This window comes from Nasonia vitripennis, chromosome 1 (genome assembly GCF_009193385.2).
Source record: "Nasonia vitripennis strain AsymCx chromosome 1, Nvit_psr_1.1, whole genome shotgun sequence".
NCBI classification, from domain to species: Eukaryota; Metazoa; Arthropoda; class Insecta; order Hymenoptera; family Pteromalidae; genus Nasonia; species Nasonia vitripennis.
Window position 1 is genome coordinate 15,160,382 of NC_045757.1, and position 25,765 is coordinate 15,186,146.

Here is a 25,765-nt window from a genome sequence, read left to right on the forward strand (position 1 = left end):
CGCGGAATTTTCGAAAACTGGTTTTGTTTGCTCTTAACTCGCCATTAGCGTGCAAAGCCCCGAGAGCCACTTTGTACTTCCGCGTTTGGAAATAAACCCGCATGCGCGCGCGCAAGGATTTACCGATGTATCCTAGAAGGAGAAGGAGCCTTTTTGAAGGTTTTAGGAAGATCGGCAAATTTTTTGTTTCGATTCTCGGTCTTCGATTTTCGATCTCACAGCTGATGACCTTTGAGGAATCGCGAGAACGAGCGGGGTTACGTCAATTTTTCTCGAGAATCGCGCGTTGTGCAAACTGCCTCCCGAGCGAGCTATTCAGCAAATACACACAGACACGGCGAAATTATAAAATCATTTCGCAGTAACTGTAAGCAAAATAAATTTTCTTTTTATCGCCGGCATGCAAATCGCCGCGTTTATTGAATAAAATTGCCGCTTATATCGGAAAAAAACACTTTTCGCAATTATTTACGACGCAAAACGCACCGATTTTATTGAATTTACACGAAAGGGTTCTCCTCAGAGCTTGATGCCCTTCTGGACGTTGTGGACGATGTCAGCGGACGCCTGGAGGAGCTTCTGCTCCTGCTCGGTCATCCGGACGCGAACGACGCTGCCGATTCCGTTCTCCCCGATGCTGCACGGAAGCGAGAGGAACACCTCGTGGCAGATGCCGTAGTGACCCTAAAGCGGTAGCATTAGTATTCCCTGGGATTCAAGGTGCCGCGCGCGAAAGGATCGTTGTCTTCTTAATCGCGTATTTGTCAAATTACACAGTGCGAGCATGTGGGTCAGTCAATGCCGAATCGGACGCTCAAAATCGCGAATTGCTATCGGTCATGGGCGAATTTTGACTCTTTTGAAATGGCTCGGAGTATAGCTATATATATATATATTGTACATCGACGTACGTGTATTTTAAAGCTGTTACCTCATTCCGAGAGAAGATAAATACTTCGTATGCTGGATAGCGTTCGATTATAAATTATTTACGACTACTGCAAGGATAAACAAATAACACGCGCGAGATTGAATAAAATATAGATTATCCGTTGCTCTTTCCGTCCGTCTATATCCTACAATAATTGCTCGCTGAGAGTCGCGAAAAAATACTTCTGTATATACGCGTACGTTACGCGCAATAAATAATACCTGAACAAGCGTCGAGACGGCTTTGACCGATTGAGCGTTTCGCAGAACGTCCTTGACGATGTCAGCGACTGCGAGTCCGATCGCGGTATTTGAATATCCTTTCAGGCACCTCACCGTCGCTCCCCTGTAATAAAGCCGGGCCATTAAGCGATGCTCAAAATTTTTCCCCTTACGCACACGACTTTCTCTGTATCGGCGACTCGCGGTACATGCGTATATATTTCAACGGCTCAGGGACTCACGCGTTGACGACGTCTTTGGCGACTTCGTGCCACTTCTCGTCGTCCGTGGACATGCCGATGTTGGGCAGCACGTCCCGAAACTGCACGCCGGCCACGTTGACGCCCGACCACAGGGGAACTGTACACACGATCGACCGTAGTCGAAAAAAGCTCTGTATTATGTCAGCGATATCTGCGGTTCTCGTCTACACGCGTCGTAACGAGCTTGAATAACGACGCCTTCGAGAACGATCTCGACGTATAAAATTTTCAAAAGCCTTCTCGCCGGCAAAAAAGAAACCTTGCCCAGAGCCATGCCGGAGTATACAAAGACACGCGACCCGCGGCGTGTCGTTCGCCCCGTTTTACCTTGGCTATCCCCGTGCTCGCCGATGACGAAGCCGTGAACCGAGTTCGCCGCGACGCCGATGCGATTGGCAATCGCGTAGCGAAATCTCGAGGTATCCAGGTGTGTGCCGCTGCCGATGATCCTGTTCACCGGCAGGCCGCTTATCTTCCACGCGAGCCAGCTCAGGATGTCCACTAGAGAGAGAATAAGAGTAAAGCGCGCGATCTTGATTGTACTTGCACGTGTGCGATTTTGATGCCAGGAAAGCGTTTGCAATCAAGGGAGCTTCCTCTCTATCTCCTTTTTCTCCTTTCGCGCGCGCGCGCGCGGGCGGCCTCGAGGGTACGTACACACACACACACACCCACACACACATAATCTGCTCGCGATGAATACCAAGTGTAAATGCCCATCAAAATCACAGACGTGACAATGAGATCCGAAAAAAAGAGGCATAACTCGCCGCGTGGAAAATCACTCGCCTGGGTTCGTCACGATCACAAAGACTGCTCTCGGGCTGTACTCGGCTAATGGTATAATAATGCTCTTTATTATGTCGGCGTTGCGCTGTACTAGCTCGAGCCGGGATTCGTTTTTGCACTGCCTCGCGCCCGTCGTTACGATCACCACTCGGGAGTTGCTGGAGATACAGAAGTCTGCAACGCATACAAATACGATTAGGCTCGCGCTCATTGTTTTTTGCCCGTCCAGCTTATATGCTTATGTGTGTCTGATGTTATTGTCATCTCTGCCGTCTGCCCCTGCGGCCTTGCCATTGCTCGACGAGCGATCGAAAGTATAATGGATAAGTTCATCCTTATTAATGCATATCTTATGCTGGAAATACGCCGAGAGATGGATGTTTGCGCCGCCGAGACGAACTGGTGCGGCAGCGCACACGATATCGAGTGACACGTGCGCGCGATATTAGATGTTTGCGCCGCGAGTAATCGAATCGAAATTGCGATGAATAATTCTCCTCCTGAAAGTTTATTCCCGGCTTACGCAATTTTTTACCGCTCTGTTGTTCTCGCGTTAATTTTCACAATACAGCGGATCTCGCACCTGTGTCGTACTCCACGTGAGGATCGTTCAGGAACGGCAGGCCCTGCGAGTAGTCCAGTCCCTCTCCCCTGAGCTTCTTGGGAAAAGCGTCGACCAGAGCGATGTGGCTGCTGATTTTCTTCAAAGAACAAGAACAAGCAAAAGACAAGGAAAAATCTCGCGTTGATAATTCGAATTTCTAGTTCCGCGCGCGATAGGGTAGGGAGCGTCACTTACCTGGAAGAGAATGGCGTTGCAGCAGGCGATCCCTACCATACCGGCGCCCACTATGGTCACCTTGTTCAGTCCGTCCTGAACAGGTTCGACGACGTTGCATATCAGCTCGTCGCGCAGACACGGCGGCGATTTCCTGCGTGTGCAATGCGTAATCGAAGCTGATTTATTGGCCGACTTTAAGGGCGGCTCTCGCTTATGAATTTTGCATACGGCCTTAATAGCATAAATAATTCATACGGCGAATTTTATCCGGCGAGTGCGGACTGAATGAGAAATTAAGCGCTTATATCGACTCGGGACGGTCCACTTAGCTTGACTCGTTTCTTTTCTTTACGCAGAGAGAGAGAGAGAGAGAGAGAGAGAGAGAGAGAGAGAGAGAGAGAGAGAGGGGGGGGATGAGGTCTTACTCGGCCGAGAGACAGAGATATGCTCGACTTTTTTCCTTCCACGAAAATTGATAGCTAATACGCTTTAATTAGGCATGCAAATGGTTCGCTCCGATCTTACATGCAATCGCTGTAGTTCCTCTCTGCTCTTGTTCTGACGCCGCACGAGGCGTTGGCCAGGGCTGATAGGGCGCCGATTTTGCCGATAAGGCGGTTCGTTACGGCTCTTAGGATCCATGGGCTGCGTGCGCCGATCGCGAGCACCATTCTGCTGGCGACTATTTGCTGCGACTTTTGCTTTTCACATATTTCATAACTTTGTTTCGGAAGGAAAACGAGCTTTCAAGATTAAAAATAAACAATCGTATACGTGAAAGGAAAATGGTGAAGCTATCGGAAAGAGCCGCGTGAAAGTGGTGTTGAATTTTGAAAAAGTTAATTTTTTGCGGCTGACTTCACTCAAAAGAACTCAAAGTTCTTTTTTGATCGCGTCGTGCGGAAGGAATATATAGAACGTTATAAGAAGAAAGATATACCTAATAATCCACGCAGTTTTACCCACGCGAACCGCGTAGGTGATGGCGTGAGGGAATTTCGACATGCGCGGTCGGGTTTGCGCAAAGAGAAAAACGCCTGCTTGTCATTTTGAGAAATATACGTTTATTCGTAACATTCATTCGGCAAATTTCAAAAATTCGTGCTATATTTACTTTCACAATTCCCAGTGCAAATGCATTTTTCATACAGGATACAAAAATGCAGATATTTTTTAAACTTCGGTGCATTTATATCATCAAAATTCGAATAAATAATCGAGTATACCAAACGTCAATATTAAATACTGAGGCGCTCAAAAAGTCTTGGCATCGCTCTCGAGGAACATGTTTGTTATTATTATCCGAGAAAATACTGATAAGCAAATAAACAAATAAATATCGAGGAAATCACGCGCGAGCACCTGTGTATGTATGAAAGTTAGTTTTACACTTCGTCGCGTCTGAGGTTTATTAATACTAGGCTCTCTGACTAATCACATAGAAAAGAACTTAAAAAAAGGAAAACCTTCACACGAAATTGAGAGTCGCATGCTTACACATAAATAAGGATGACATGGTTGCGTATAATAATAAATACAGTAATAAATCGGCTAAAAACTACTAGAACTTGAGGCCCTGCTGAACCTCATCCATCGTGTCCGCGGACTTGTTCAGAAGCTCGAGCTCCTTTTCCGTCAGCTTCTGTTTGACGATGTAGGCGATTCCTTCAGCTCCGAGCGTGCAGGGCAGGGACAGGAACACTTCCTTCTTGATTCCATGTTGACCCTGATGTTCGTTTAATGGCAAAATTATTAATAAAATAGATCGATGGATATAGACGTGAAAAGAAACGTTGAAATACTGACGGCAACCATGGTGGAAACAGCGTGGACCTGGTTGGAGTTGCGCAGAATAGCCGAGGCGAGGTGGGAGACGCTGAGACCGATGGCCCAGGAGGTGTATCCCTTGAGCTTGATGACCTCGTAGGCGCTCTGGACGACCTGTTTGTGGAGCTCGTTCCAGCCCTCCTTGTCGGCGTCGGTGCCGACGTCCTCGTTCACATCGCGCAGCCTCACTCCGGCCACGTTGACGCCAGACCACACCGGAACTGCGAAGCAAGCGCGGCTTTAATACGAGAGTCATGCGAGATAAACGAGGAGCCTGACAGATGTATTCGCTGACAATTTAATTGCTTTGCGGTTCCTGCGGCTCTCGATCGGTAGCCCATCTGCTCGCCGGCTTTGCACAGTCATACTCGCGAACGTAATTTGTCTTGCGAAAAGCACGACTTCTTTTATGTTTCTCCGATTGTTATCTTCAAGTTTCAATTATTAATTTGTCAAGGGGGGACCGCGCTGCTTGAGCTCTCTGAATCGTTCGTTTGTTTGCTCGAAAATCGTTATCGATCGGTTGTGCCCGCCTGCCGTTCATTCGCGCCGTCATCCTCGTATAATACATAATCGAAAGGGTGCTCGAGGAAAAAAGGTATCTCGAGCCTCCTTTTTGTACGCTCGCAAAGAAGATAAGAGATAGAAATTAATTGATTCCTCAAAGAGCATTTCACCCACCACTCGTATCCCCGTGTTCGCCAATGACCCATCCGTGACAACTCGTGGGAGCAACGCTGAGCCTCTGGGACAGCAAAAACCTAAACCTGGCGGAATCCAGGTTGGTTCCGCTGCCGATGACTCGGTTCTTCGGCAGACCCGACAGCTTCCACGCGACGTAGGTCAGGATGTCCACGGGGTTGGACACGATTATGAGGATCGTGTTGGGGCTGTACTTGACCAGCTGCGGAATGATGCCCTTGAAGATGTCGGTGTTCCTCTGGACCAGGTCGAGTCTGGTCTCGCCCTCGCGCTGACGAGCTCCGGCCGTGACGATGCAGATGCTCGAGTTGGCCGAGGCCGCGTAGTCGGTGCTTGCGTTGATCTTGGCGTTCTTGAGGAAGGCGCTTCCGTGCTGCAGGTCCATCATCTCGCCCTTGAGCTTGTCCGCCATCACGTCGATCAGAACCAGGTCACTCGAGACGTGCTGTTTTTGCGTGGTGAGAGAGAAAAAAATAATAAGAGATAGTTCTTTGGATACTTTTGAGCCATAATATAATCCGAACGACTGTTTGCGCTCGTTATCCCGCTGCAGAAGACCGGTTATTTTTGAATTCCCAGCGTATCGTTGACGCGCGATCAAAGGGAATCGAAATAGACAGTAAATTTGATATTTTTGGCACGCACTCTGGGAGGCTATAGCCGCGCACTTTGTACAACATTCGAGCGTCTGGAAAATTTTCAGAAAACTTCAGTTTTACCGCGTGTGCTGAAGAAAATCAATTTAATTAGCCCCTTCCTTATTGACCGGCTCGAATGTAGACGAACGTCCTTCGACCGCTCTCTTTCCTTCTACAAGATCGCGCGGCGCGCGACCGTATAATGATAGGTGCGAAAATGTACTTGTCTCCGTGTGCATAATGAAGTGGATTACATTGTTTTATTTTTACATGCTGCGCGCGCGGCAAAAACATTGTAATTGAATTAGGTTCGAGGTTTCTTTTTAGAAAGTTTTTGCCCGTCATGTGCCGACGCCGTAACTCGATTACGATGCTTGTTTTGCGCCTTTTATAAGGTTGTATAGGAATAAAATTGAGATGGAGATTCATCTTACGTTTGTTAGGATGCTGAAGGCGCAGGCCATTCCGACTTGGCCGACGCCGACGACCGTAACTTTATTGCGGCCTGTTGTTGCCGGCTCTGTAACTGCTGTAAGAAGTCCCTCCTTCACGGATGCCATCGTGTCTTTTATCTGAAATAAAATGAAGATAAGGTAGCAAGGATTATTCGCCGCTTTCCTACATTTTTGCACGTGCCTAACTGTACAGTCTAAGAGACGAGAAAAAAACGAGTTTACATTCCAAAAATATGGTGCATAAAATAAATCATTATTCGTTGCTAACCGGTACAATGTTTTCTAGAAAAATCCATAACAAAAATAAAAAAAATCAATCAAAACGATTCTAAATTATACTAGCAGCACGTTCGTTTCCGAAAATATAAAAGCCCATGTCGCGTTAACTCCAGTCCACCCAGTCGCAAGGTCAAAAAGGTCACGCTCCGAAAAGAGCCGCCCGATACATCCCCCCTGAGATCGATTCAGAAAACCGTCCGCGCGCACGCACCTCGCAAACCGCACGTACACACACGATCTCTCCTCCGGAGAAAAAGAAAAAGGAGAGCAAAAAAAGTGATCGAACTTTTTAATCGACTCGTGGAGCGAAAGTTTCTGAAGACTCACCGGAGAGAGGAATATCTTTTCTTAGATCCGTCCTGCTCGATGGGGGGCGGCTCGCTAAGCTGTGAGCGGCAATATACAAAATGCGCGCGGCCGACTGGAGCGAGAGCCGACAGTATTGATTTCTCGCGGTGGATGCCGCCACGAGTCTCGGATTCCGAGCGCGAAAAGTTGAAACGCTCGAGAGGGCATAGAGCGCAAGAATATTGTTGTATTTTTATTTGATTGATGCGTTTGTCGCTTGTGTTATCGTTTATTCCGATGGTTTTCTGATTCTTCACAAGGCAGGATTGAGATGGATTATGACACTTTTAGTGCTATGATGTCATACTGTGAAAACGCGGGTACAGCTATTGTAACGGCATAATTGTATTTCGAGGTGAAATCAATTTTTAAAGCGTACACGCTCCGAAGAAAAGCGGTACAATTACTTGCAATGCTATATATTAGAGGCTATACATTATCTAGCGAAGTCTGCTATTTTGACTACTGTAATTGTAAATTTCTCTCGAGACCGGAGCAGATAATTCCAAACGATTTTCTCATTACACTGCTTTATGCCGGTATCAACGTTATTTAAAAAATTATTTTTCAATTAATCGATTGCCAATTCACTAGCTGCAAATAGATCATTTTTACGTGCGATCGATTAGTCACCGCGATATCTCTATATTTATGATTCCCGCCTTTTTTAAACTACTCTACAATATGCCACGCGAGTTCAACGTGCAGTAATCAGGTTCATTGATCTTTGCCACCGCGTGTAGCTGGTAAAGCAGATCTCTTTATCCGTTTGCTATATTCTCTTTTTTCGGCACCGAGCTCTGATAGCGAGTGTAAAAAGTAAATGCAACAGTTACTCAGCACAAATAGTTTTTCATTGCCGATCGTAAGCTCGATTGTATTGGAAAATGAAAATTTTATCTGTCTCCCGAGAAACCCATAGTTTACTCTTTAACTAACTGACTCACTCATGAAAGCTAATGCTTCGCTATAAAGTTGAGGAAAAATCGTACACTGTTTAAACAACGATACGGCTATTGCATCACACAACTTAATCTAATCTTCGACGAAAGCTTTTAACACTCGATCGAACACTAGAAATTTTCATTCACACACACGCGACACTCTCGAGCTCCGATAAACCGAATTAATAGCCCAATAATTGAAACGAGACGGATGCCAAGCCACGACCGCAATTATCTCTCCTCTCTCTTTCTCGAGATGATAAATGGCTCAAGATGACGAGCCCCGCGAGTTGAACTGATTACACTATTGCAATTGATAAGGGTTCAAGTTCAGAATATCCAGGCAGACACTATCGTGAATATAATACTCACTTTATTTAGCTGATTGAAGAAAACAAATGTCACTGCTCAGAGACTGCGTGTATCTCCCGATACGTATGACGTTTTCAGGTCGAAGCGCCCGGCACGACTAACTCTTCCTGACACTGCTCCGGCGTCTAAGTATGTATTTGGAGGTGACCTTGCCTCTACTTTTATAGCGGAGCGTGCGCCATACGCGAGTGTACTGCACCTACCTAACCTCTCTAACAAAACCGTTGCTGTGTGGGCTCTCCTTTTTTTCTTTGTGATTTTTGCTTCCCCCGCACGTAATCGACAATGGCTTGAATATTTATTGGGCTATTAATAATAGCCTCCTAAACGGGTTTTAATTCGGTTTCGTTTTTGTTCTGGGAATGTAGCTCGAATAACGAAAAAATTATCTGCACTAATCTCACTTTTACGAGGCTTTTTTTTATTCAAGCAGTTACGTGAATTTGGTCAATTGTTGCTGTAATGCAGCATAGTAGACGCAATGATACATTAGGCGACGCGTAACGAGTTTTGCGCGATAAGATTAACAAAATACAAAGTTCAAATTCCCAGAGAGTGGAGTGTGCTCGCGATGTATGTATATAGCACATCGGCGAAGCATCAGGTAGCCGATGACGCATGCGCTAAAAAGAGTAAGGCTGATGGTTTTATCGGAAATTGTTCCCCCTGCGGATCGTCAGTTGCGGGCGCAACATGCGTAATAGTTGTGTAAAAACCCGTAATATATTATTTCGAGGGTTTTCGCCAACTAAAAGTCAAATCGGACGAATTTTAATAAGTCAGATGTAAAAAACAGTATACCCTTTACTTTTTGACTAATTTGAATTTTGAAAACACAAGGATAAACGAAATTTACCGTATTTCCCTCTGATTCACGCATAATCAACCGGATTCGGGCTGCTACAGCGTGTAAAAAAGATAGTTTGCCAATCTGCTGAAACTCGCGTGCTGTTTTGCACGTATCCGGGGATATCCGCAGCTAAAGGCACTGCGCGGCTGATGTAATCCCGGGCAAAGCGGGACTATGTAGGTACGTCTTTTCATGGGCGTATGTATTGTCCAAAAATAAGCCCCGGCTCTCGGAAATCACATGAGCTTCGGAGTCACATGTGTCGGGCTTACGGCTTGTTGCGTTGCATCTCCCGCGTTGCACGAGATTTATTTGTTGTGTATTTAGGGATGCATTTTACAGGCCATTAAAAAAGACGAGTATATAAGGACAGACAGGTTTTGGTTTTGTTTTTTCACGTGATTTCTGAGTAAATATTTGGAAAATTTTACTCGTTGACGTTGGATACTTAGCGCTTATTTTTCGCTGCGCGCATTTGTATCGATCCGCGCCTTGTGCGCGCAAAGATGACAGTCTTGTCCGGAGGGATGGAAACGCAGCGAAAGCGCGTCGATAATCACGAGCACTTTGTGAAACATTTTATGCACTAGAAAACATTCATTCATGCTTGGAAAAATATTCGTAGTAATACTAACTTATCGCTAACTGAATCAATGAAGAATGACTACTCACACAACTTTCTTCGTATTTCAGACAATTTGCATTAGCGCGGCATTGCATCAGAAACACGTCGACTAGTATCGCAACATCATGTAAGTTGAATAAAAATTCAATTTTTATTTCATTTTTTTCGCATTTCCATCGCCGAAAGTCCAAACAGTTATTGACGAAACATCGTTTCGAACAATATCAAAAACAAACAACTAGCAATCTGTCGTACCGTTCGAGTCAGCCTCCCACACTCCGATCGGTAACCGAGATCTCTGCAGCAGTTATGACACCGTCGTGCTGCAACTCCTCGCGCGACTCCGACCGAGGATACACTCTCTCCACCGCGTATCGCTCGTTCCGACGTTTTGTTCCTGTATCCCCGGACCCCGGGGGGAGCCACAATACCGCTTGCACAGAATCTCGGCAAACGTCGCCAAAGAAAGCTGCGATCGAATCTCGTCCTCGAATCGCAAAGCGAGAAATATCCCCGAAGGGCCCAATATCCGCGCGCAGGTCCAGCACAGACAGTGGCGTGAGTCCCCGCAGTTACTCTCTCTCTCTCTCTCTCTCTCTCTCTCTCTCTCTCTTCCTCCCGCTCCATACCTCCCCTCTGGGACAATTAACCGGCTCCGGAGAGCGCGGCTATTAATTACAATCAACGCTATCGGCCCCTGTCCGATGCGACGTTTAATCTCGCAGCGCTGCACGAATCCACGAAATTCTCTCTCCCTTTTTCCGGCCGATCTGTTGTCGCTCGCGCTACTCGTTTCTTCTTTTTATGCTATCCTCCCTTGCGCGCTCTCGCGCTTTACAGAGAAATTCGCGTGCTCGCCGCAGCGTCCTCCTCGTTTTTTGATCGATCGCGCGCACACGCGCGTTTAGTTTTTTCATTCGCCGCCTATATACATATACCTATATACACGGGGCGCTCTGCAGAAGTATAGAGAGAGGCGGGAATTATTGAAGGCTCTCGCCCGTACGTTTTATTGCGTTACGCGCTCGAGATCCCGACGAGAGATGGAAAGCAATAAACGCGGAGAGAGAGAGAGAGAGGGGGGGCTGCAGCGGGTTAAAAATTTATCGAGGGCTTTTCGGGATTTATTGCGCGAGCCCTTTTGAGAAATTGCGCGCGCCGTTTTAATTGACGAAAAACCGATGACGACTGCCGCGCGCTGCTACACCGGCGCTACTATACGACGCGACGACGTTTTAATTGCCGCACTCGCCAAATGAAAAAGAAAAAAATAAACGCACCTAGTATGCGCGAAAGCTCGAGTCGTGTTCGGTGCGAAACACAACTACATTATAAAGACGCTACGGCAGAGGAGGAAAAAAAGCCGGCAGGATTAACATTGATGAACTCGGGAATAAAAGATAAAAATTAAAAGCCATACTTGTTTTTGGGACGACGAGCCTCGAGGCGCGGAGAGGTCGATGAAGTTGTAATCGTCTCTAGGCCGTTCCCCCCTCTCGCGCGCCTCCTTTTTTGCAATCTCGTTTGTCAGCCTCCTCCCGTGTGTGCTCAGCGGAGAGGGCGAGGACGAAAAAAAAAGAAAGCGAACAAACAGATCGCCGCGCGCAGGAGAGAGGGAGAGATTCGTTAGCGAAAATAATGAAGCGGCCATACGCCGCGCGCTGCCGAATCACGCGGCGCGCTCCCGCTGACTCGCGCGGAGATGTATGTACGTGCCTATACGTGCGCCTCTCCGCGAGAGATTATCGACGAGAGCGATAGAGGAGAGGAAGCTTATAAGGAGAGAGAGAGAGAGAAATTTATGCGCCGAGGACGAGTTTGCGTATCGAGAGGAGAATTAAGCGATTGTCCGCGCGCCTGTCTGGTACGAGTTCTGCATCGGAGTGTGCGTATCGTGTTTTTCTATTACGTAGGCTGCAGCTTCGGCTTTGATTGGAAACGTCGGCGCGCGAGCGCGAGATTTCGCGTTAATAAGGATTGCAAATATCCGATCGCTGATAAATGCCCCCGCGGCAACTGGCTTCTCTCTCCCGAGTTAATTGGCCGCTCGCTCGACGCGCGTACAGACGTCGAAAAAAATCTAGCGCTTTAAGTACAGTGCTGTACTGCTATATTATATTCAAAATAATCGGCCGTCGAGCCGCGCAGCGATCCGACGAATCAATCCCCGAATTCAGCATAACCCGTTCCCATATGTGCCGGAGCGAGCGCAAGGTATACGCATCGGCTCGTCGGTTAAAAGAAAGCAAGAAACAGAGACAGAGGAGTAAAGCGAAAAAGATCGAGCGCGCGAGACGAGGCAAAAGGAGCAGGCCGAGAGACGGAGACGGCTCGGCAAAAGGAGCTGCGGGAGAAAAACGAGAAAAGAGAGAGAGAGAGAGAGAGAGAGAGAGAGAGAGACCGGTAGGTAGATTGGAAGCTACTTCTCTCTCTCTCTCTCTTGCTCTCTACCCCCCTCCCGCCGGCTATCTTGGCTCCTCGCGACCGGCTCCGCTTTTAATTGAAAGCTAGTTTCGGAGCTAAAAATAACCCGTCGGTAACAAAAAAGCAGAAGCTCCTACTGCACCGCGCGCGGCATCAGCGCGTGTGCTCTTACAATGTACGCGCGCGGCGATGAATTTTGATCCTTATGAAAGGCCGAATCGAGCCGTTCATCCCTTTGTTGGTCGGAAAAATGATCCGCCACCGCGAGTCTCTCTAATGCATAAAAGAATAATCGCTCTGCGCGGCCGTATTATGTTCGTATAACGTGTTTGCATAGCGCACAGAAGGACGTATACCCGTCATTGTTTGCTTTCGTTATTATCCGACGTGACTATGAAGAATCCGTACGCGAGCTGATGTGTGTTGTATACACCTCTAGTGCGTGTATATATATATACGATTCGCAGGGCGAAAATGATGAATGCGCGCGCCGCTGAAATTGCCGGCTAAAAGCATCGCCGCCGAAGATATCTTGCTCTCGCAAAGCTCCTCTTCTCGGAATAATCGGCCGTACGCGAAAAATGCATTAATCAGGATTTCGCTCTCCGCGTTTAAGTAAGACGCATCGGCGCGGATTCCTGCCCCCCTCTCGCCGTGTTCTTCAATTTCGAACGCGCTCGCCGCTTTAATTTGAGCCGCAGGAGAGCGCCGCGAGATTAAGCAGTAACGCCAATTGCGCCGGACGATGATTGGCCGAGCTGCAACAAGTGCGGCTTTTTTCCTCGGCTCCGTGCAGTCAGTGCGTATATCATCGCGGGAGAGAGGAGCGATAATCCCAGGGTCTGCGCGCGCTCGCGACACAACAGAATATCGTAAGCCTGATGAATCGGCGCGCTTTCTTTCGTGAAAGAGAGAGAGAGAGAGAGAGAGAGGGGGAGAGAGGAAAAAACACAGTGCCGCCGATAATTTACGCGCGCACGCCCGTGTATCCGGTGCCATGTGTGCGTAGAATATCCGCGCGAGCGTCGCCGGTCTTTAGCTCGAAAAACACAAGGAAGGAAGGAACGAGAGAGAGAGAGAGAGAGAGAGAGAGAGAGAGAGAGAGAGAGAGAGAGAGGAGAGAGAAGCATCGGCGTGCAAAGTAGGTGTCGACGCGCGGTTCCTCTTTATTTTTTCAGCAGCGGGCACGCGCCGCAGGGCAAGTCCCTCGCCTCGGGTTACTATATACATCGTTACTGCTACACACGGCTACTCCTCGAGTCTTCCGAGGACGGACTTCTGGGCTTCGTAGATGCGCCGGCAGGATCGGCTCGTCAGCTCCTGCTCTTCCGGCGTGTACAGATGTCGCATGTAGGCGAGGACTCCGCCTCGGCCCAGCACACACGGCAGCGACGCGAACACGTCCTTCTCCAGCCCGTGACGACAGCCCTGTTACACATATACACGAAAGTTCGACTTTTATAATTGGGAAACGAGGGAGCCGAGTTTTTTCTTTTTGTCAAGCTGACGCGCGCCCGCACGAGTGCCAGGCGAGGACGAGTTTTTGTCAATTTTCTCTTTTCGCTGCTGCAGTAACAGTATTCGCGAGGGGCGCGCGCGGCGAACTTTGCCAGCAGCAGCCTACTCGTGTTTGCTAAACGTGCTCCCCTTTGCATATACACGCGAAATCGGAGAATCATTACGCGCCTGGGCAATTTCGATCGACATGCGCGCGCTTTTAAAAAAAGCAAAAAGGCTGATGGATTTACTCTGAAGAGGCTTCGCTTGTTCGCGTTGTTTGACGGTGTTTTTCAATATTGAATTACCGACTTTTCCACGAAAAGCTCTCATCGGATATCGCTCCGCGAACAAATAAATCGCACGAGAGGGGAATTGAAATTCGCAATTAACGTGCACACGTGACCCGCCCTCGCATTTTATGCATATACGGCAAACAGTGCCGAGGTACAAGAGTGCGAAAAGCCGCGGGGAGCATAAAACGTTTCTCTCACCTTGACGAACGTCGAGACGGTGAGGCAGGCGCAAGTGTTGCGGACAATGGCGTCGATGATTTCGCAGGTGCAGAGCGCGGCGGCCCAGCAGTGCTGACCCTTGCGCCTTATCAGCTCTCGGTTACAATTCACGACCTTGGCATGCAGAGCCGCGGCGAAGCCCTCCGGATCGCCGATGTCCTTGTCGATATCCTTGAGCTTCATGCCCATTACCGAGGCGGCCGACCATATTGGTACTGCGATTCGAATTCGAGGGGGGGCAAAAAGCAACGCCTTCATTTGCATGCGCGCGGATCGCCTTTTACGGCTATACGCGCGTATTATAGCCTAGTTTCCGCGGCGCGCTGCGCAATGTACGAAAACGATCGGCGCCTGCTTAGGGAAATCGCGCGTCGATCTGCATAATCGCCGCGAACAAAAGCTGCGCTCTAGCGCAGGGATGACGCCGCGCTTTCCCTAATAACCTCGTGCTCGGAGAGAAAGAGGGAAAGAAGGCGAAAGAAAGGAGCCGCTCGCCCGTCGCTAATCGACTCGACGACGCACGCCGCCGGATTATAGTTACCGGAAGTAGGCCCGCTCTCGGCGATGACCATCGAGTGCACGGCCGCCTGGTTAACGCCCAGCTCCTTGGCCAGCTCGTGCTGCAGACGGCAGTTGTCGAGGAGCGTGCCGAGGCCGAGGACTCGCTGCGACGGGAAACCCGACAGCTTCATCGCCAAGTGCGACAGCACGTCCACTTGTGTCGCGGGGAGAGCCGATAGAGGAGAGGAATAAGGCGCGCTCGTTTAGAGAGGGGGCCATTATGGCTTGACGGATGAGTGCTCTGTACCGTAATCCCTGCAAACAAGCCGGAAAACGCCCCCGAAAGGGCTTCCTCCCTCGGATGCGTCTGCAGGGATTTCGGGGCGAAGAATGATGCATCGATTACCTGGCTCGCTGACCACCAGGAGGACGCTGTTGGGCGCGTACTTGGTCAGGCTCGGCACGAGCTCCTTGAGGAGCAGAGCGTTCTGCTGGAGCACGGCCTCGGCGTCGGCCTCGTCCCGCTGCTGTCGGCCCGCCGCGATAACGCAGAGCGTCGCGTCCCTCGCCTCGCTGTAATCTGACGGGCGGATTTCGAACAAAGAGCTCTATCATCCGCATGTATAGAGAGAATCTCCCGGCCGTTACACTCGCGCGGCCGTAAACGCCGAGCAGCCCGATAACTCATGCGCGCGCGCTGATTACGTATTCATCAAAAAGGCGAACGCCGCCGCCGGGCCCCGACTGCCGTATATTACACACTCTTCGGCCGAGCGAGGTATGCGCGCTGCATCAGCGTGTATACATGTAAATGCGAGAATATACCTGTGCTGGCGCGGATTTTCGGGCTGCCGAGGAAGACGGCCGCGGCGGCGATGTCCTCGGCTTCCGCTCTCGCCATCTCCGGGTTCTCGTCCATGAGGATCAGCTCCGCGGCTAGCCTCTGCGCGGACGGATGTGTGCATGCATATTATATAGCTGTGCAAAGACGTCTTTGTCGGCTCAGGGCGACGACGCTATGCAGAACGTTTTTCAGCGCGATAACTCATCCCTGAATAATTACACGTCCGCGCGAGCGAGCCGGTCCATGCTCTTTTTCGAGTCGCTCGCGGGATGTATGCGTTTCTCAAGGCGCGCGAGTGGCGCAGTGTCCGCGTGTCTTATTCGTTCTTTTTTCGCGGCAGTATATAGTTTCTGCGGGGAGTTATGCGGGCGCGCGATCGCGTGGCTCTCTGCGAGTTCGGGAACGACTGCTGCGCGCGGTAGGTGAGTTCGGCGGGTGGTTAAGAGCTTGTAATTGGACTGTTATCTTTCGTGAGGGGAGGGGGGGGGGGATTTATCGATTCCGTACTCTCTCTCCCCGCGCATAATGCGACGAATTTTCGTCTGAAAAAGTTTGATCGATCGCCCAATTAATCACTCGATCGTAAATCTCGCGTGTGTAATACGACGATCTGTCGATTGAGCAAACACTGCCGGAGATTGAAGCGTCTCAATCGGAGCGCGTCAGGCCCGAACAAAGCCGGCGTTCTTTGAACGATTTTTTCCCCTTTCATCGCGCGTACAAGTTCGATTATTTCGATCTATCGGACGCGTATAAAAGTTCAAGGCCGCTGCTCGCGGCGGGACTAACCTTAAACAAAAGCCCGACGGCGACGGCCACACCTACGGGTCCGCTGCCGACGATGACGATTTTCGTTCTCGGCAGAGTACACGAGTCCGAGGATGAGCCGGCGCAGTCCACCGGCCGGGACAATAAAAACCTGGCCATGCCGGCCTTTTCCATCACGTTTTCTTGCGTCTCATTCATCATTCATTAGATAGATACACAGCTGAGTGAGAGAGAGAGAGAGAGAGAGAGAGAGAGAGAGGTTATAGACGCTTATACGCACGGGCTTTGTTTTTTTCCTCCTCGACGTATATAACTCCTCGCCTATGATTCATTTATCTCGAGAGGCTTTTTTCGCTGTCCCGGCGGCGCTTGATCGCTAAATTACCGGGCGATCAACCTTCCTCTACACGATACTTTGAATTTTCTGCTCCGTCGATCATCGACCGTTGTTTTCAGGGGGAACGTAAGCTTCGACAGTCGTCTGTTACAAACGCGAGATGCTACACACACTTGTTTCGGAATCCGAAATTCTTCGGCACATCGCTCGATCAGCATCGTGGGGGGAGATCTCGCTTAGCTGGTAAACAGCCGAGGCAACAATTAATTATCGACTTGTCACTTCTCTATCTCTTCAAAGAAACACACGAACGAAAGGGGAGAGAAGAGAGAAGAGCAAAAGACGAGAGAAAAATCCAGTCGCACACAAACACGCGCGTGCAGGCGAAGAGATCGGTAGCAGCGATGCCGATCATCAGTCAAAGTTGTACGCTCGAAAACACACAAGTCGCCTCCGATGCCCCCCCCCCCACCTCTCTCTCCCCCACCATACTAATTATAAACACCCAAGTCGAGAGAGTCCCTCGCGTTTGCGCGTTCGTTCATTAAGATCGCCGATCGCTCATATCGTTCCGCGGCCGCTCGCGCGGAGGTGCGTGTATCGGCAATCTTTCTCTCCTCTCTTTCTGCAGGCTCAACTTTTTGGTCGGATTCGAGAGAGAGGAAAGGTCGAGGGACGCGAGGAGCGACTCGTGGTGGGCAGTCCTCGACCCCGGGGCCATCAGGAAACATCGCAGGCGTTTCATTTCGCCCGTGTTATGCGCTCGCGCGGTCCGGAGAGTCTTTCGCGTTCTTTTATTGCGCCAACGCTCGGGGTATGTATGTATACTCCAAGCGAGAGAGAGAGAGAGAAAGGGGCGAGGCTCGGGCGCAATTGTTTATGCTCGTGTCCCGGCCTATCGGACGCGCATCGGCTTGGCCGACAGTCTGTGTGTGTGTGTGTGTGTGTGTGTGTGTGTGTGTGTGTGTGTGTGGTGTGTGTGTGCGAGCGGGGTATACACCTGATGGTACCCGCGAACGAAGCTGCGGAGGTATTCCAGCTAGCCCGCGCGCGTCCCGACTCTCACTTTTACGTATACAGAGGGGGGCGGCGGTGAGTAGGCGAGAAATTTACGCTCCGCGGAGTGAATTAGCCTTTGGAATTTCAGAGCGACAAAGTTCGAGCGAAAACTCAAGCCGGTAGCGGCATCCCCGCGAGACAGCCGCAATTTACGCATATTCGCGCTACTCGTAAAGAGAGCGGCATCGAGTATTCTATTAGCCGCTCGTCTCTTGGGCCGTAACCTCTCGGCCGGCTTATACGCGCGCACCCCCGCGGAAGCGATCGCAGATAATATCGCGCGCGCGTAACGCCGAGCTGAGTCTACTTTTACATCTCTCACCGGCAGAAACGTATACATCGAGAGGGAGAGAGAAGTGGCAGATATAGGTGCGTATAATATGTACAGAGAGAGAGAGAGAGAGAGAGAGAGAGAGAGAGAGAGAGGACGTCTCTCGAGGGCAGACGAGTTTTTTCGCGCGCCGCGTGTAGGACGGTCCCAGCAGTCGAGAAAATTAATACTCGTCCTCTCGCTCTCAAGCTACACACATACACGTGTAGACGAGCTGGCCGTAAAGCTTGCCAGGTGCCCGGGCGACGCGGTAATTACCTGTAGCATGCGAGCGAGCGAGAGAGAGCCACCCCCGTCGGACGTTATATAGGTACATCTTGATGCACGACCGCGGAGCTTGCTTTACGAGCTTCCGCTTGTAATAACAAAGCCGCGGCCGCGCGGCGACAAGTTAAAAACACCGGGCGCGTCGATGATAAAGCCGCGGCCTCGCGATATGCGCGGCGCACACCTACACGCGGCCCTCTTCTCCTCCCCCCGACTTCTTCTTTCTCTGATGGCTTTTTTTCTTCTTCTTCTTCTCCTGCAACAGCGACTCCAGAATTATCCTCTGACATTGGTAAATAGCCGCGGTGGCCGTGCTCGCGTATTAATAATTCAGCGATTTTTCATTTTCGGCTCCGCTCGGCGGTCAGTCGCTCAATGTTGTACTCTCTCGCGTCGGAGTTGAGCGGATGGCGATTCTGCGGTCTTGTGTATACTCTTTCGGCTTGGGAATGTCGGGCGAAATTGCTTTTCGGGATTTCGCGTGTTTGCCGGCGAGTTTCCGAACTCTTGGCTTCGGCTTCCCCGCGTATACGTATATAATATCGAACGTACACATTAAATTGTTCGGGTAACTCTCGCCGAAATGCGGAAAACAACGAACGAAAATATCCATCATGATATAATTCAAAGCTTCGAAATTCTCAATTTCAGTTTACTCGATCGCATCAGCGCGCGCACCAGGGAGAGAGAATGGAAAAAGCCGAGGGTCGCACGTAATATCGTAAAAGCTCGAGCGCGCGAAAGCCCGCGTCCTTTCAAGTCCCCTCGCCGACGTAGCTGCAAGTGCCTCGATCTCGAATTTTTCACGATTCCATTTTTCCACATCCCCGACCACCGCACAACAACAACAGCAGCAGCAGCTCGTCTATAAGTAATCGATATTTCGCCGGCGAAGCTCTCTCGGTTATATAGCTATACGTGTATCTCATGACTGGAGCTCCTTAGGCCGGATTTTTCTCGCTCGTGAGTGATGCCGGCCGTAAGTACAGAATTCATCTCGCCGTGTGCCGTGCCGCGCTGCATCGCGTGCCATTCGTACGTGTACCACGTATATGGGTATATTACCGGCCTGTGTATTCTCTCTCTCTCTCTCTCTCTCTCGCCCTCTTGTGTGCAGCCGCCGGAACGATGTTCCTTTCGCCATTCTATATATCTCTCTCTCTCTCTCTCTCTCTCTCGTGCACGGCTGCAGCGGCTTCTTTCTATTTAGTGTGTATATCTCTCCCGCTTATAGCACTAAATAGACGACACGTGTCCTTGAACTTGTGTGTACTCCGCATACTCGAGAGTCGAGAGCGAGCACAAAGGAAAAACGTACTTACGTGTATATACGTTTTCGAGGCAGTCTGCCGCTGGATGTTTATAATTGGAGTTATTACCGCCAGCGCCGCGCGTTTTTATTGGGGATAAACGTGTTCCGGAGATCGAGTGTATAAACCGCTCTCTTTGAAATCTCTTTGAAAAAGGAGAGCTGAGCTGCGAGAAGAAGGCTTTTGTACATCCGCGCGCAGAGGTCACCGCGGCGCTGTTCCTTTCTCCTCGCGGTTAAGAATTTTTCAATTTGTACTCTCTCGCGCGCGAAGAAAGCTACCCAGCTCTTCCAGTCCGGCGCACCCGAAGAAGAGAGCGACTCCGCTAAAATAGGCCCTGCTGCGCTGCAGTGTGCGTGAAAGAGAGCCCCATCTATTTTCGGCGCACACATGCTCGCGCACGTCCTTTTCTCGGGATGACAATAATTTCGTTCGCCTCGCTCTCTCGAGGTGAATACACGCGCGGTCGCGTGCGCGCGGCGTAAAGCGCGAGTGTATGGAGCATAAGTAATACGCGGGGAGAGAGAGAGAGAGAGAGAGAGAGACAAAGGGGAGCAGCGAGACAGCCGTCGCGCGGTGATTTATATACCGGGAATCATATCTTCATCTGAATGTCTTCATTTTTAAAACACACCCGGCCCATACGAACGATTCTTCTCATTCCTCTGCTGCAGCTTCTTCTTATATAGTCTTCCAACTCTCTACACTCTTTGTGCAAACAGTCGTCGCGCGCGAGCTTTTTCTGTGCGGGGGCCTGATATATATATATATATATGCATATATGGAAAAAACATTCCCCTCGCCTGTACACGTTTAGTGAGGATTTCTCCGCGCGTATGTTTGAAGAGCGTTTTAATGGGATTCGGTGCGCCCGCACGCTGCAGGAACAGGTGTTAAAAAGGAACGTGTGTGCGCGCGCGGCTGTAATTATTTGAGCGGACCGACGAGATATACGCGCGGTTTTTCCACCGCCGCGGCCGTCGTGGTGCTGTTTTAAGAGGAGAGGAATTTTTTGTAGCGCGCGGACTACCTTTTGTTGATATTCCCCGTGCGCGGGCTAAATTAAAATTGTGTTTGAACGACCCGCGCGCGCGCGCGCGCTCACGTAGCTTTGATTAAACAACGTTTAATTATTCCGGAAAATTTGTGTACACCTTTTTCGCTTGCTGACGACGACGACGACGGGGATTGGAGTGACGGTATGTGCTCCTTTTTGTTAATAAGAATATATGCGACGTATTATTATGAAGAAATTACTTTGATTCGGTTTGCTCTTGAAATTTATATCGCTAAATGTTGACGTCGCTGAATCAACGTAAACACAACGACGCTTTCTAGTTCTAATAAATAGCCCGCTGAGGAGATACAAATACGCATCGGCCGAAGTACACGACTCGATAAGTCTTTTGTGCAGCGTCTCGGGCCGTTCGATCTTCGCAGAGTCCGTACGTCTCTCGATTTGAATAACGGCCGCGGCGCTGCTGCACCGAGAAATAATGCAGGTATACCAATTCCGGAATTAACATCTGAATGCGAGAAGGTCCGACTCATCTCGTCCGCGGAAAAATCTCCATGAAAATGCAGCCTTCCTCCTCCGTCGTCGCGGCGCGTTAGGCTCAATAATAAAGCCGTAATCCTCCGCGAAAGCGACGATGGCTTCTTAAAGACCCCCCGGCATTAGCATTTTTACGCGTCTACGAGCGCGCGCGATAAATAGAACGAGTACAGGTATATATAGCTATACAGGAAGCTTTTACCGCTCGGCCGAGAAATCCAAACCCCTCCCTTCGCCCATTGTACGTAATAATACAAACTGGTAGCTCTCCTATCCTCTTTTAGGATACACGCGCGCGGACGGTGAGCGAGAGGGGGGGGGGGAGGGGGATATCTCTCGAAGCACCGCATTCGCATTCCGAGCTTTTCCCCAGCACGTGTGCGCCATCTGCATAAGAGTGCCGGGATCGTAAAAAACGATTGGACGCCTTTCGCTTATATACCCTCGCGGCAGCTCTGCTGCGCTATGCGAAAAAGTCGGCATGCATGCATAAGCGAGTGCGCATACATTTGCGGCCGGGCTGCAATGATCTCTCCCGTGCTCTCTCCCCGCGTCAGCCAGCTGTGCGGTGTCTTTTCCGAGCGTGGAGGGGGAGCTTATCGTTATTCAAAAATTAAAAGGCTCCGTCTGGGAGTAGAGGGTGGGTGGGGGGCTTTAGTAGGTGTTGCGCTCCCTCGCGCGTTCGGAATCTCATTAGCGTCGCGAGGAAACGTCAGTGCGCGGTGTAATCTCGAAATTCAGAACACACATATAATATTCTGGGGCTCTGGTGGTCCTCCTTTGAATTTCGTGTAGGGCGATCCAATCTCCGGGCTTCCGAATAAATTAGCCTCTATTCCGATGCATCGGAACAATTAAAAGCGATTCCCAAATTAGGCGGCCTGTATCTCGAGAGCCTCTTCTCACATTAATTACATCCGAAATCTCGCTTCAGCGACAGCCTCGTTATACGACAGCCGTATACAATAGCATCTCTCTCCGCGTGGGCGCATTAATGACTTCCTCGGACGTCTGCCATTTGTCGCGTCAGCCGATACTCTTTTCGTGCGTGAATCATCATTCTCGATCGTGTCTCCGTCTCCGTCTCCGTCTCTCTCTCTCTCTCTCTCTCTCTCTCTCTCTCTCTCTCTCTCTCTCTCTCTCTCTCGAAACAAATGAACGTCTCCTCTCCCCGCCGCCGAGAGGAAGCGGCATCCGACACCCGATACTGCACCAGCCGCAGCTCTCGTCCTCTCTCTCTCTCTCTCTCTCTCTCTCTCTCTCTCTCTCTCTCTCTCTCTCTGTCGAGATAAATGACAATTATTTGATAATTAAGCGAGTGCAACTCGACACGACAGCCGCGAATTTTTCTCCCTCCGCGTAAGATTTTATCGCCGCTCGCTCGAATGTCGAAAAAACGGCTCGCTTTGTGAGAGAGAAATTTCTTCTTCTTTCGCTGAGCAGAGCTGAGACGGCCATGAGGGATAATTGTGGCTCATAACTCGAGTCTCGCGTATAACGTGTGCGCCTGAATAATTTACGAGTGCGTTAACGGTCCACGAAGGTGTTGCGGCCCCTGATGTTTGTTAAGCCTGACGACGGGGAATTTGGATTATTCGCGGTTCGGCTCTCTTTTTACCGCGGACACGACGCGCTAATTGTCGGGACGCGAGAGGCTAATCGCTTTTCGAGTGCAATATCGCGCGGCCGGATGATTAATTGGCGGGATTGTTTCTGGAGATTCGGAGGAACGATACGCGACGCGCACTGCAGAGGATGATTTTTTTTTCATCGTACCTACGGTATTCAGGGATAATATAACGCGAATAATAATAAAGCGGGAGAATTAGCACACGGATGGAAAGCATGGATTTTATATATTCCGCACAGCTGCAGAGGGGATTAGGCCGTAATCCGAAGTTATATCTAAGGGAGATATTATCCGCTTTAATAATCTGCGCGCGAGGATTATTATACGGCGACGCTCGCGAAAAATCCCATACACTCGCCCCTTTAATTAAGAGAAAAATCTCTCGACGCGAGGAGAGTTTTATTTTCGTCGTGTATGTGTTATATGGCTATACGCAACAAAGAAATCGATGTTAAACACGCCGCTTACATACAGCTCTGCGTGTGTCGATTGTACAAAAAAATAAATAAATAAAAAAAAATAAAAAAAAAGGAGAAAGAGAGGAACAAACCGTGCAACAGATAAGCCCAGCGCCGGGCAACGTATACATCGACTAAACATCGACACAGAGTATAATAACGCACGAATCCCCGAGCCGTATCTCGTGGACACACATACGTATACACAGCATTTGGCGGAGAAATTCGCGATCGTAAAGCAAAAATGTACACGTCACGTATATACGACTCGTGCGTTAAAGCGGGACCGCTTTGTGCCTAGAGAGAGCGGCCCTCTCTCTCTCTCTCTCTCTCTCTCTCCGCACACAGCGTATACCGCTGCGCTCTCGACGTATATAACGTGAAATAAGGTTTAGCGGACTCGTAAAGCCAAGCTCCGTGTCATAACTTATATACACGTATATGCGCTCGCTCTCTTCCTCTCTCTCCCTCTCACTCGTGAATATGTTCGCGTTCGTGTAGCTGTATATACGTGCCTACGTACGGTTATATACGCGTAAAGCTGCTCTCTCTCCAGCCATATGCCGGCTGTCTCTGCGGATATTCGTATACGTATATAGCCATGCATATGGAGGCGCACGTGTACAGTATGCGAATATGCGGCGAACGGTGCGATATCGATTAGAGAAAAAATTTGTCCGAGTGGCACATGTGCGCGCGTAGGGGATGGAGCGCAAGAGAGATAGAGGATGCAGCCGGTGACGCCCTTTCGTATAATGCGAGCTATTGTGCGCCGCAACGACGAGAGGGAACCGACGAATTATTGCGCGTACGTTTCTTCCGTTTCACTTTCTTTTTTTTATTATTTTTCATACTCTCCGTGTGTCTTGTCCGGTTTTATGAATTTTTCCGGCTGTCCTGGTACGGCAGCGCGTTTTTTTTCTCGCATTTTGCCCCGGGGGCTTCCTTGCGGAGCTTTTATTGCTTCGCCGGTGGAAAATCGCCAGGGATTTCACGGCGTGCGCAGACGCGCTGCAGTATTCGTTTGCTCTGCGAAAAATTCTGAGAAAATGTTTGTTCTCCGCACGGCGAACGGATTTATTTTGATGGAAAAATGTTTTCGACGAATGTATATACGCGCCAGTTTTGTTGCAGAGGAGCTGTCCGCGTTGTTGTTTACATTTTTCGTTTTCAACAAAGAGAAAGATCGGACCTCTGCACGCCGAAAGCACTTTTTCATTTCCAAAAGCCGGAGCTTCGTCAAAACCGGCAAGCTGTCGAAAGTGCGAGAGCAAATATTTCCAGGCAAAAGTTGAAAAAAAGCGGCGCGCGTCCATCAAAATTTGACAATCCGAATAATTAAATCGAAATCCCTCACGTCACCTATTGTTTTTGCAGCGCGAGACGTCCAGCGCCGCGCGCTGATTGAAATGCAATGACGAACTGCTGCCGCTTTCGTTCGGCCTTCCATCCTATACAAAATCAATACCGAAATATCACGCAACAACTCGATTATCGGCGCGCGCGCGGGCGACGACCGGAAAAACGGAGCGGCTGGAATTCAAATTTCCCGCGTCCGATTGTTAACCGTATGCGAGCTGTATAGCAGCGCGCAGATCGTAATCGCGCAGTCTGTGTCAACGCATATATTTTCTCCGCCGAGTGAGAGAGAGAGAGAGAGAGAGAGAGAGAGAGAGAGAGAGAGAGGGAGAGAGAGAGAAAGATTATCGCTGCATTTCTAAGCGAAGAAGAAGTATGTACGTGTGCACGCGCGTCATCCCTCATCAAGATCGTCGCCGGGAGATAAGTCGGCCGCGCCGCACACGTGCCGTGGAAATCTAACTTTTTTTCCCGTAAGACGATCGCGCGCGCGAGGAGACCCGAGCTACTAAACTTTCAAATCATTTTTCTTCGCGGCAGACACGCGCTTTCCTTTTCCGAGCCGATTGGGAATTTCGAAGTTCGATGCGCGGCTCTGCGACTCGATGATGAGCGGACGCTGATGCCTTATCTCGTCGTGGTGGGGGTCATTAGTATTCGCGCAACGCCACGTTAATCACGATTTGTTGGAGGTTAGTTTTTCATGTTCGAAAACTCGACTCTACAAACTATAACGATAACTCGAAAAAGCTCGCGCGTAAAGCCCCTCGTAAACGGCTCTTCCCGGTAGTCCGATTCCTAAACACACACACGCGCTGCATCCAATTCCGGCGCTCGGCGATTTAGTAGCTCGCGGAGCTCCTCTCGTCCGTGTATACAGCCAGT

At 49.8% G+C, this 25,765-nt stretch overlaps 4 protein-coding genes across 8 annotated transcripts in view; 1 reads left to right on the forward strand and 3 right to left on the reverse strand.

The window, feature by feature from the left end:
- Positions 1-385: 385 nt before the first annotated feature.
- Positions 386-3,828, reverse strand: LOC100119707 (L-lactate dehydrogenase-like). Its single transcript, XM_001603384.5, has 8 exons — positions 3,511-3,828; positions 3,004-3,136; positions 2,788-2,905; positions 2,205-2,378; positions 1,743-1,916; positions 1,395-1,512; positions 1,153-1,276; positions 386-684 (listed from the first exon to the last, which is right to left on the reverse strand). The coding sequence occupies exons 1-8, from the start codon at positions 3,654-3,656 to the stop codon at positions 520-522; spliced, it is 1,152 nt and encodes a 383-aa protein (XP_001603434.1). The 5' UTR covers positions 3,657-3,828; the 3' UTR covers positions 386-519.
- Positions 3,829-4,026: 198 nt separating this feature from the next.
- Positions 4,027-9,151, reverse strand: LOC100118743 (L-lactate dehydrogenase). 2 transcript variants are annotated; one of them, XM_001600167.6, is made up of 5 exons: positions 8,551-9,151; positions 6,587-6,724; positions 5,494-5,959; positions 4,792-5,033; positions 4,027-4,711 (listed from the first exon to the last, which is right to left on the reverse strand). In XM_001600167.6, the coding sequence occupies exons 2-5, from the start codon at positions 6,710-6,712 to the stop codon at positions 4,547-4,549; spliced, it is 999 nt and encodes a 332-aa protein (XP_001600217.1). In that variant the 5' UTR covers positions 6,713-6,724; positions 8,551-9,151; the 3' UTR covers positions 4,027-4,546. The 2 variants fall into 2 exon arrangements, with proteins under 2 accessions (XP_001600217.1, XP_008210836.1); XM_008212614.4 differs by lacking the exon at positions 8,551-9,151 and adding an exon at positions 7,214-7,293.
- A 940-nt stretch (positions 9,152-10,091) lies between these two features.
- The window catches only part of LOC100679830, a 69,652-nt gene continuing 53,978 nt past the window's right edge, over positions 10,092-25,765 (forward strand). The window contains exon 1 of the mRNA XM_031927820.1: positions 10,092-10,152. The gene's annotated coding sequence lies outside the window, so the exon portion shown is untranslated. The remainder of the gene's footprint in view (positions 10,153-25,765) is intronic.
- Positions 13,587-17,069, reverse strand: LOC100119732 (L-lactate dehydrogenase-like). 4 transcript variants are annotated; one of them, XM_008212609.4, is made up of 7 exons: positions 16,855-17,061; positions 16,596-16,739; positions 15,788-15,905; positions 15,369-15,542; positions 15,003-15,176; positions 14,441-14,676; positions 13,596-13,877 (listed from the first exon to the last, which is right to left on the reverse strand). In XM_008212609.4, exons 2-7 carry the CDS (start codon positions 16,731-16,733, stop codon positions 13,698-13,700), a joined length of 1,020 nt encoding a protein of 339 aa, XP_008210831.1. In that variant the 5' UTR covers positions 16,734-16,739; positions 16,855-17,061; the 3' UTR covers positions 13,596-13,697. The 4 variants fall into 4 exon arrangements, with proteins under 4 accessions (XP_032456915.1, XP_008210831.1, XP_032456908.1 ...); XM_032601017.1 differs by having other exon boundaries at positions 16,596-16,794; positions 16,960-17,060; XM_008212612.4 differs by having other exon boundaries at positions 16,596-16,725; positions 16,855-17,059.